The sequence below is a fragment of the Microcaecilia unicolor genome, chromosome 2 (assembly GCF_901765095.1).
Source record: "Microcaecilia unicolor chromosome 2, aMicUni1.1, whole genome shotgun sequence".
NCBI lineage: Eukaryota > Metazoa > Chordata > Amphibia > Gymnophiona > Siphonopidae > Microcaecilia > Microcaecilia unicolor.
The window spans coordinates 511273710-511285749 of NC_044032.1; the positions used below are offsets into that span (position 1 = coordinate 511273710).

The 12040-nt window shown below is 47.4% G+C and overlaps 1 protein-coding gene across 2 annotated transcripts in view; it reads right to left on the reverse strand.

Moving 5' to 3' along the window:
• The window catches only part of TAPT1 (transmembrane anterior posterior transformation 1), a 142590-nt gene that overhangs the window by 101556 nt on the left and 28994 nt on the right, over positions 1 to 12040 (reverse strand). For both annotated transcript variants that reach the window (XM_030191214.1, XM_030191213.1), the window contains exon 2: positions 4857 to 4987. In XM_030191214.1, coding sequence (XP_030047074.1) covers positions 4857 to 4883 — 27 coding nt within the window. In that variant the 5' untranslated portion in view covers positions 4884 to 4987. The remainder of the gene's footprint in view (positions 1 to 4856; positions 4988 to 12040) is intronic.

A 12040-nucleotide genomic window follows, 5' to 3' on the forward strand; every position in this document is an offset into this window, starting at 1 on the left:
CATGAGACAAAGGTCATCTTAACCAGAGTGGGACCAGGCTGCTGGCATCGGCGTTTAAGAAGGAGATAGAGCAGCTTTTAAACTAGAAATGGGGGGAAGGCCGACAGTCGCTCAAAAGAGCATGGTTCGGGATAAGGTATCTTTCAAAGATATCACCATAACAGGGAAGATAGAGTATCCTGATAGTGAGGTTGCAAAAGAGATTGTAGTAGATCGGGTATCTTTAAATAACAATAAAAATCAGACAAAAGATTGCCAATTAATACTGTCAAGTACTAAGCATGATGTACTTAGGAACAACAAACATAGTTTGAAATGTCTATATGCGAATGCCAGGAGCCTAAGAAATAAGATGGGGGAGTTAGAATATATTGCACTAAATGAAAAATTAGATATAATAGGCATCTCTGAGACCTGGTGGAAGGAGGATAACCAGTGGGACACTGTCATACCGGGGTACAAATTATATCGTAGTGATAGGGTGAATCGGATTGGTGGAGGGGTAGCATTGTATATTAACGAGAGCCTTGAATCAAATAGATTGAAAATTCTGCAGGAAGCAAAACACTCCTTGGAATCACTGTGGATTGAAATTCCATGTGCAAAGGGGAAAAGGATAGTGATAGGAGTGTACTACCGTCCGCCTGGCCAGGACGAACAGACGGATGCGGAAATGTTAAAGGAAATCAGGGACGCAAACAAACTGGGCAACACAATAATAATGGGGGATTTCAATTACCCGCATATAGACTGGGTTAATGTAACATCTGTACACGCAAGGGACATAAGATTTCTTGATGAAATCAAGGACAGCTTCATGGAACAGCTAGTTCAGGAGCCGACAAGAGAAGGAAAAATACTAGACTTAGTCCTTAGTGGTGCTCATGATCTAGTGCAGGGGGTAACGATACGAGGGCCGCTTGATAACAGTGATCATAATATGATCGGTTTTGATATTGGCATTGAAGGAAGTGAAACTAGGAAATCAAGTACGCTAGCGTTTAACTATAGAAAAGGTGATTACGACAAAATGAGAAAAATGGTGAAAAAAAGACTGAAAGGAGCAGCTCGCAGAGTAAAAAACTTGCATCAGGCGTGGATGCTGTTTAAAAACACCATCCTGGAGGTTCAGGACAAATATATTCCACGTATTAGAAAAAAGGGAAAAAAGACTAAACGTCAGCCGGCGTGGCTAAACAGTAAGATAAAGGAAATCATTAGAGCCAAAAAACAATCCTTCAGAAAGTGGAGAAGAGAACCAACTGAAAGTAACAGGATAGATCATAAGGAATGCCAAGCCAAATGCAAAGCGGAGATAAGGAGGGCAAAAAAGGACTTTGAGAAGAAATTAGCGTTGGAAGCAAAAATACATAGTAAAAACTTTTTTAGATACATTAAAAGCAGGAAACCGGCCAAAGAGTCGGTTGGGCCGCTGGACGAAAATGGTGTTAAAGGGGCGATCAAGGAGGACAAAGCCGTAGCGGAGAAATTAAATGAATTCTTTGCTTCGGTCTTCACCGAGGAGGATTTGGGGGGGACACCGGTGCCGGAAAGAATATTTGAAGCGGGGGAGTCAGAGAAACTAAACAAATTCTCTGTAACCTTGGAGGATGTAATGGGTCAGTTCAGCAAGCTGAAGAGTAGTAAATCACCGGGACCTGATGGTATTCATCCCAGAGTATTAATAGAACTAAAAAATGAACTTGCGGAGCTACTGTTAGAAATATGCAATCTGTCCCTAAAATCGAGTGTAATACCGGAAGACTGGAGGGTAGCCAATGTTACTCCGATTTTTAAGAAAGGTTCCAGAGGAGATCCGGGAAATTATAGACCGGTGAGTCTGATGTCGGTGCCGGGCAAGATGGTGGAGGCTATTATTAAGAATAAAATTGCAGAGCATATACAAAAACATGGACTGATGAGACAAAGTCAGCACGGATTTAGTGAAGGGAAGTCTTGCCTCACCAATCTAATGCATTTTTTTGAGGGGGTAAGCAAACATGTGGACAATGGGGAGCCGGTTGATATTGTATATCTGGATTTTCAGAAGGCGTTTGACAAAGTGCCGCACGAAAGACTCCTGAAGAAATTGCAGAGTCATGGAATCGGAGGTAGGGTATTATTATGGATTAAGAACTGGTTGAAAGATAGGAAGCAGAGAGTAGGATTGCGTGGCCAGTATTCTCAGTGGAGGAGGGTAGTTAGTGGGGTCCCGCAGGGGTCTGTGCTGGGTCCGTTGCTTTTTAATGTATTTATAAATGACCTAGAGATGGGAATAACTAGTGAGGTAATTAAATTCGCCGATGACACAAAATTATTCAGGGTCGTCAAGTCGCAGGAGGAATGTGAACGATTACAGGAGGACCTTGCGAGACTGGGAGAATGGGCGTGCAAGTGGCAGATGAAGTTCAATGTTGACAAGTGCAAAGTGATGCATGTGGGTAAGAGGAACCCGAATTATAGCTACGTCTTGCAAGGTTCCGCGTTAGGAGTTACGGATCAAGAAAGGGATCTGGGTGTCGTCGTCGATGATACGCTGAAACCTTCTGCTCAGTGTGCTGCTGCGGCTAGGAAAGCGAATAGAATGTTGGGTGTTATTAGGAAGGGTATGGAGTCCAGGTGTGCGGATGTTATAATGCCGTTGTATCGCTCCATGGTGCGACCGCAGCTGGAGTATTGTGTTCAGTACTGGTCTCCGTATCTCAAAAAAGATATAGTAGAATTGGAAAAGGTACAGCGAAGGGCGACGAAAATGATAGTGGGGATGGGACGACTTTCCTATGAAGAGAGGCTGAGAAGGCTAGGGCTTTTCAGCTTGGAGAAGAGACGGCTGAGGGGAGATATGATAGAAGTGTATAAAATAATGAGTGGAATGGATCGGGTGGATGTGAAGCGACTGTTCACGCTATCCAAAAATACTAGGACTAGAGGGCATGAGTTGAAGCTACAGTGTGGTAAATTTAAAACGAATCGGAGAAAATTTTTCTTCACCCAACGTGTAATTAGACTCTGGAATTCATTGCCGGAGAACGTGGTACGGGCGGTTAGCTTGACGGAGTTTAAAAAGGGGTTAGATAGATTCCTAAAGGACAAGTCCATAGACCGCTATTAAATGGACTGGAAAAATTCCTCATTTTTAGGTATAACTTGTCTGGAATGTTTTTACGTTTGGGGAGCGTGCCAGGTGCCCTTGACCTGGATTGGCCACTGTCGGTGACAGGATGCTGGGCTAGATGGACCTTTGGTCTTTCCCAGTATGGCACTACTTATGTACTTATGTACTTATGAGATATCCTAGAAGTCAACCAAACTCACTAAAAACATCAACTTCCTTATTCTCCTACCTCAGTCAGACTTTACTCAAAGGAAGAAAATAGGTATGCATCAAGGGTTGCTGATGTATGTAGTCACCCACTGACAAAAGGAAGAGATTTAAACCTGTTTTATAGAAAAATGGATGTTTGCGTTTCTTCACAGATTCTCGATTTATTTGTCCGATTAATTAAAATCTTTTCAATACAGCAGATCACAACTTCTTTCATGGTTTCCATTTACATCATCATAAAAAACATAGCACTTTGAAAAAGATATACCAACAATTCAATCCACATTGTTCTCAAATGCTCTTCATCCTATATAATAATTTGCACCTCCAACATTCTACGTCTGGATGCCTGGGTTCGTAACAGAATTCCCATTGGTCCGCCGTCACATCTAAACATGATGTCGTCAGAGGGCGGATCAGTGAGAGGGAAGGGAAGCCAGCACCAGCCAGCCACAGAACTTTGGAGGTGAGGATAGAATCGCAGGAGAATCGCCCCCTCCCTCCCTACCTGTCCTCCGAGTTCCAGGCCCACCTACCTCCCTCTCCTCCGAGTGCTAGCCCGACCTGCGTTGCCCGCCCTCTTCTCCCAGTCCTCCGCCTGCCCCTCGCCTTCCTGCGTGCCACCCAGAATTTAAAAGTTCTTACTTCGGGGTCCGGCGACAGCAGTGAAAGGCGAGCAGGCACGGCGCTTCAGCCTGTCTTCCCTTCTCTCTCAGCTCTGGCTCTGGTCCCGCCCTTGAGGAAACAGGAAATGAGGGCGGGACCAGAGGCAGAGCTGAGAGAGAAGGGAAGACAGGCTGAAGCGCCGTGCCTGTTCGCCTTTCACAGATGCCGCCGGACCCCGAGGTAAGAGCTTTTAAATTCTGGGCGGCACGAAGGAAGGCGAGAAGGAGGAGAGGGAGGGCGGGGGGACCTAGAACTCGGAGGAGAGGGAGGGAGGGAGGGGGGGAGGGCCTGGAACTCGGAGGAGAGGGAGGGAGGGGCTGGAACTCGGAGGAGAGGGAGGGAGGGAGGGGGGGAGGGCCTGGAACTCGGAGGAGAGGGAGGGAGGGAGGGAGGGGCTGGAACTCGGAGGAGAGGGAGGGAGGGCGGGGGGGGCCTGGAACTCGGAGGAGAGGGAGGGCAGGGGGGGCCTAGAACTCAGAGGAGAGGGAGGGAGGGCGGGGGGGCCTGGAACTCAGGAGAGGGAGGGAGGGCAGGGGGGGGCCTGGAACTCGAAGGAGGGGGGGCCTGGAACTCGGAGGAGAGGGAGGGAGGGCCTGGAACTCGGAGGAGAGGGAGGGAAGGCGAGGGGGAGGCCTGGAACTCGGAGGAGAGGGAGGGAGGGCGGGGGGGGGGGGCCTGGAACTCAGAGGAGAGGGAGGGAGGGAGGAGAGGGAGGGAGGGAGGGCGGGGGGGGGTCTGGAACTCGGAGGATAACCTTGCTAGCGCCCATTTCATTTGTGTGAGAAACGGGCATGTTTTACTAGTTTCTCATGAATTTTTACCTAGTTAACTCAAGTGACACAAGCAAGCAAAAGTGAATACATACCTTTTCCAGTTCTCTTGGAATTCGCATGCACGTATATACTCTCTCCCTCCGTTCTGTGTACTTTGCCTCATTGTGTTCAAGGAAATAGCCTCTTGTTAGCTCAGCACTGATGAATTTCAGTAATGAAAGATCTGCTCAAAAAACATTAAAAACAGGCAATAATCAATAGACAATTCAGTTTAAAAAACACAATCTGAGACACCACTAATATTTAAAATGTAAGAACTTTCTGTTCTTTACTGAATCATTAATAGGAGGCATTAAAGCTCAGATAATGTAAAATACTTCATAAAGACTGCTGAGGAATCAGGGCTAGAGAGACTATTTTACTGTCTACTGATGGGCAAATAGCCAAGTTAGGTGACCTCAGGTTAGGAAAAAGGAGTACAGGAAGTTAAGGACCCAGATCCTAGTTTCCTGCAGCTGCTCAGGGAAAGATTATAAGCTAAATGGCACGACCCATTTGCATTAAATAAAGTGATGTATTTTATTTTAGAAAAGTAAGTCACTTTTCAACATTTCATGTGTGCCTGGAGAAGATGAAATTATTTGTACCTGTTAATTGCCTTTCCTTCAGTCCTGCTAGACAATTCAGATCAGTGGATTATGTCACCTTACCAGCAGATGGAAACAGAAACTCTGAACTTTCCAGTCACCAATACAAGGATTGGTACAGTCAGGAAAAACTCAGTATGCTAATACCAAAGCTGAAGTTATTCATACCAACCAGTAAACTAAGTTTAACCAAAACTAGGAACACATCAAGCAAATTGCAAAAGGAATACTGAGGATTCGGAAATCTTCTGGCGATGTATGCAATGCCAATGTTCAATCAACCATGTCTTCAAATGACGAGAAGTTTGTCCAATATAAAAGTACGGGGTGGAAGATGATTCCACAAGACAGGACCAAAATATGAACACACAGTCTCGAGAAATGTCTAACATATAAAGAAGGGAATACCAAAAGATCCGCTTAAAATGAGCTGAGACAAGAGGTAGGAATATACAGTACAGCTGCTCTGCCAATTATAAGGGCGTATTGGAGATGTAAGTTTTGTGGATTAAGGTAGGGGTCTTAAACCTTGGGCACGCATCAACTGAAAGCCAGTGTTCCTGCATTATTAAAGGCTATGCCCGATTGAATTTGCATATGGAGTGAAGTAGTTTGACTGCTGTGGATTATATCAACTGAATCTCTTCTATCAGAATTCAGTGGCAGGCCATTGTAGATTGTTGCAATAGTCTTATGCGTGACATGCCAAGAGACAGGAGAAGAACATGCAGCAGATTTATAAGACAAAAAGATATGACCACTCTAATGCGATACAGTGCAGCAGCAAAAAAAAAAAAAAAAAAAAACACCCCCCCCCCCCCCCAAAAAAAAAAAGCCCAGGCTTGAAGCATCTCAGTTTGCAACTTAAATGGTTTTTTTGGTGTTGAAGATAACCCTTAATATACGTATTGAATCTTGATAAGCTAAGGTATGACTACTGATTGCCAGAGGAGAGGGATTCACTGAATAAAGGTCAGAAAAATGTAAGGATTCACATTTCTTAAAATTCAGAAAGTTGATTGCATTCTGGCTCAAAAGCTATCAACTGAAGACTATTATTGAAAGCAGTAACATCTGAGGTAACAGAAGGCAAAGTAAAGAGGATCTGGATACCCTCTGCCTAACACCATGAACTGTCTCTCATCAACTGATTTCAAGGGACTTTAAAGTAGAAGGACGCTTATCTTAACTCAAAATTTTTATTTTCAGTTCTCTCGACAGAGCCCCTTCCGTTTCACTATAAGCTTCTTCGGGAGACAAACCAGCAGGTGTCCTGATTACATGCTCTCTGGCTTTCTAAACACTCGTCAGGCGAAGAAAGCCAGAGAGTATGTCCTTCTACTTTAAAGTCCTCAATTGAGAAATATGTAAGAAAGCATGTAAGAAACCTTTTATTTAAAAAAGTGACAAAAAATATCATAAAAACTCCCAAGATTAGTTATCAGGAGATTTTTCAGACCAGTGAGGAACTTCGCCCGGTAGTTCTGTGGAACTATTCACAATAATAAGCCGAGCATCTGAGGTGTTTTCCTCCATTGATAAAATCGCTAAATGAAGTAAATTCTGGTATGTTTGATATTTTGTATATTTAAAGCATTTTATTATCCAGAATGTGATACTGTGTAACAAGTTCTCCAAATGGGTTAGTTTTGTGCATGATATATAACAGGAATAAACCTCACTCTTAAGCCAGGATATGTGGGACTGGCTATGTGGGAGACCCAGTTTTGATTCACTGAACACTCAGTGCCGGGGACATTCACATGCAGTACTCCGTGCCACAGGAAAAAAAGGGAAAATTAGGTTCTTACCATGATAATTTTCTTTCCTTTAGTCATAGCAGATGAAGCCATTACGTATGGGTTGTGTCCATCAACCAGCAGGGGGAGATAGAGAGCACTCAACTTTTCACAGTGCCTCATGGCCAGCTAGCTCCACTGCCTCTTCAGTATTTGAAGCTTCCAAAGCAGTATGGCAAACCGCAATGGGAATAACATGAACTTTCCTCACAGCGAACGATGGCCCCTTAACAAGAGCATAAACTCAAAAAACGAGGGAATGAACTCATCCTCCTGGAGGGAATAAACTCGTCCTTCACTTTGTATAAATGGAGGGAATACTTGCATCCTCCTGGAGGGAATAAACTCATCCTCCCAAAACATGAACTGGAGGGAATGAACTCATCCTCCTATAACAAGAATCCTGAAGACTGTTTTCCGACTCCCCAAGGAAGGAATATAACTTCAGGAAACAAGAACAGCACCTAAAATCAGAATCACTGCAATACAGACAATCATACAGGGAGGGCTCATGGCTTCATCTGCTATGACTAAAGGAAAGAAAATTATCATGGTAAGAACCTAATTTTCCCTTCCTTGTCATCAAGCAGCTGAAGCCATTACGTATGGGATGTAACAAAGCAATCCCTAAATAGGGTGGGAACAAGCCACACCACGCGCTAGCACCTGTGCTCCAAAACGCGCATCCCTCCTGACAGCCACATCCAGCCTGTAATGTCGGGCGAAAGAGAGCTTAGAAGCCCAGGTTGCAGCACTGCAAATCTCATGAAGAGATAGTGCTCCAGTTTCCGCCCAGGAAGAGGAAATCGCTCTTGTGGAATGTGCCTTAAAGGCTTCAGGCAGAGACCGGCCAGACAGCAGATATGCTGAAAAGATAGCTTCTTTGAGCAAACGGGCAATAGTGGCTTTAGACGCTGAAGATCCTCTGCGAGGACCTGCAAACAGCACAAAAAGATGATCAGAGGTCCTGAAAGAATTTGTAATTCGCAGATACTGCAACAGAGTCCTGCGCACATCCAAAAGGTGCAACTGCCCAAATGATTCTGGAAACTCCTCCTCAACAAAGAAGGGAAGAAAAACAGGCTGGTTTAGGTGAAACGCTGAAACCACCTTAGGCATGAAGGAAGGCACGGTCCGAACCGTGACCCCTGACTCTGAGAATTGCAGAAAAGGGTCTGTACAGGACAGCGCCTGGAGCTCTGACACCCGTCTCGCCGAGATAATGGCCACTAAAAAGACGGCCTACAGCATTCCCCGCCGCAACATGCTGTCCGAGAGCCACCACTCCATACTGAGGCGGGCCGCAGGGAGCCAAGAAAGTCTGCATTGATAATCCTGAGATACTGAAGACCATCGTTGAAGTAGAGAATACTGTAGAGGTCTCAGGTGCGCTCTCGCCCATGGCACCACTTCCAAGGTGGCCGTCATCGATCCCAACAGCTGGACAATGTCCCAAGCTCGCGGGCAGGGCATCCTCAGGAGCAGACGGACCTGATTCTGAAGCTTGCACCGCCTTTGCTCGGGAAGAAACACATAGCCCGAGGCTGTGTCGAACCTGGCCCCCAAATATTCTAGAGATTGCGAGGGGGTCAGGTAACTTTTGGCCATATTGACGATCCAGCCCAGAGATTGAAGGACTGAAACCACTCTGGATGTAGCTAGATGACTCTCTTTTTCTGAGTCTGCTCTGATGAGCCAGTCATCTAGGTACGGGTGAACCCGGATACCCTCTCGCCTGAGAAAGGCAGCTACTACCACCATTACCTTGGAGAAGGTTCGGGGAGCTGTGGCGAGGCCAAAAGGCAAGGCCCGAAACTGGAAATCTTTTCCCAACACCGCAAAAACTTCTGGTGTGGGGGCCAAATTGGTATGTGCAAGTAAGCTTCTTTCAGGTCCAGAGACATGAGAAACTCTCCTGGCTGTACCGCCGCAATGACGGAGCGCAGGGTTTCCATGTGAAAATGCCGCACTTTTAAGGACTTGTTTAGCTCTTTTATGTCCAGGATCGGGCGAAAAGACCCGCCTTTTCGTGGCACCACAAAGTAAATGGAGTAGCGGCCTAGACCTTGTTCGGCGGGAGGCACCGGGGTCACAGCCCCTATCTGGCACAGACTGTGCAAAGTCTCCTCTACCGCCGCCCGTTTGGCGGCAGAACCGCATCGGGACTCCACAAACACGTCTCTCACCGGGGCATTGAATTCTATTCGGTATCCGTCTCTGATCAGGTCCAAGACCCACTGATCTGCGGAGATTTTGGCCCACTCCTCCGATGACAGGAAACGAGGAGGGGGCCGGCGCACCATCATTGAGAGGGTCGCCCCTGAACTCCAGGCCTTGAACCGGCAGCTGCGGAACGTTTGTCCGAGCGAAAGGAGTTTCTCTGCTGAAAGCGGGCACGCAAGGTGAACCCAGCAGCATGCCCCGGGCGGTACCTTCTACCTTCACGGAAGCGAGGTCTGTAAGAGGAGCGGACCGCCTGACCCTTAGAGGAAGGATTCGGCCTATCTTCGGGCAAGCGCTGAGGTTTGGAATCCCCCAGGCCTTTAACAATGTTTTCCAGCTCTTCACCAAACAGGTGAATGCCTTGAAAGGGCAATTTCACCAACCTTTGCTTAGAGGCCATGTCCGCCGCCCAATGTCGTAGCCAAAGAGTGCGGTGAGCCGCCACTGCTACAGCCATTTGTTTAGCCGAAGCTCTGACCATATCATAAAGGGTGTCAGCCAAAAAGGACAAGGCCGACTCCATCCGCGGAGCCACTTCAGATAAGGTCTCCGCTCCATCACCGGGCTGTTCCACTGCCTGCTGTAACCAAGCCAGGCAGGCTCTAGCAGAATAACAACTGCATGCAGACGCCCGAACAGTGAGAACTGCCAAATCAAAGGACCGCTTCAGAGCTGAATCAAGCTTGTGGTCTTGAATATCCTTCAGGGCAACACCTCCTTCAACAGGGAGGGTAGTTCTCTTTGTCACAGCCGTGACCAGGGCATCCACTTTAGGCATTGCAAAGCGAGCCAAATGTTTCTCACTCAGAGGGTATAATTGCCCCATAGCCCTCGGGGTCAGCCCATTGAGCCGAAATAAGCTGTTGGATGGAGTCATGCAAAGAAAAGGCTCGAGCAGGCTTTCTGGTACTAGCCATCCTTGGATTAACAGAGGAGGCTGTGCCACTCCCAGGATCTTCAATCGAGAGGGCTTGTAAGGCATCTGAAATAAGCGCTGGCAGCTCCTCGCGGTGGAAAATCCTAACCGCAGACAGATCATCAAGCTCCTGTGGCAATTCTGCAGCCGACTCTGGCTCCTCAGCCCAAGAAGTTCTGCCAGACCCCTCAGAATCCTCATAGCCCTTCTGCGTTTATCAGGAGGATAAGAAACAGGCAAAGCCAACTCCAAAAGGCCAGGATCCACCGGGGGGGGGGGGGGGGGGGGGGGGGGCAGGCAGAGGGTCCAAAGATCCCTGTGGAAGAGCTCTTTTAAGCATGTACGCCCTATGCAGCATTAAAACAAAATCAGGTGAGAAAACCGCTCCCTGACCGCCCGGATCCTGCCCAGGGCTATCAGCTCTATTATTAGCCTCACTCAGAGGACCCCCCCCCCCTCGGATTCAGGGCTCTCCGTCGCAACTGAGGCTGCGCCATGTGGAAAATCCAAAATGGCGTCCGCTGCCAGCTCAGAGCGCAAAAGATCGCAGCTCGCCATGCTCGGGCCGGCTCTACCGTCTGTACAGCATGAATTACAGAGCCCCGCTGCTGATTTGCGCTTGCCACATTTAGAACAGTGCTTTACAGTCTCCGCTGCCATCACCGAAAACGGCAGTAAAATTCAAAAATGGCGGTTTGCGCCAAAAATGTCCCGATCGCGGGCCCACCCCGGAGGAGTCAGAAAACACTCTTACCTCACTAGACCGAGTAGCACAGCTCCGGTCCTGCAGAAGAATCTCAAGAAAAAAACCTCTTTTCCAAGATCGCTGTGCTAAAGCGCGACGTGACTTTAATTATTTATTTTTTAAATTTTTTTTTTTTTAACGCTGTGAGGAAAGCAGAGGCAAAAGAGGTAAATAAAAACACTCCGGAGGCTCAGATAAGTGGGAAAGGCGAACCAATATGCCTGCATCCACTGAGTGGGAAAGGACAGGGAAAAGCAAGCTAATATGTCCACATCCACGGGGGCATGGGTAAGACAGGGAAAGGGCTGGCATGTGTGCCTTCAAAGTGAAGCTGCTATAGCCTCTAATACCCCGGCTAACAACTGGCAAGCCAGGAGCCACCCCCAGGCAGATTTTTGATGGAGCTCGAAGAAGCTGCAGCCACCCTGCTTGGGGAGATAGAGAATACTGAAGAGGCAGTGGAGCTAGCTGGCCATGAGGCACTGCGAAAAGTTGAGTGCTTTCTATCTCCCCCTGCTGGTTGATGGACACAACCCATACGTAATGGCTTCATCTGCTTGATGACAAGGAATGGGAATTGTAATTATCATCATAACTACTGGGCATAAAGACCAGCCCCCTGATATTCGGCTTCAGTGGTAAGCAAAGCTCCCTGGAATGAACCCCACCCCTGGGCCTACCTCTATCCTGGTGGTCCTAGTGGGTTTATTGGGGGAAGGAGAAATGCCCCCTCGCTCCTGCCACTTGCAGATGCCTGTGTGAAATGGCTCACAGAAACACACAGGCAGTCGATCTACAAGAGCTAGACCGACACAAAAACCAAGAACAGATTGAACCCCCCCCCCCCCCCCCCCCCCCAGACAGTCCAATAGACAGATCCAATTAAATTCCAATGGTACTTTTATTAGCAACAGACGTAGAGGGGTAGAAAGCTATGCCCGACTTG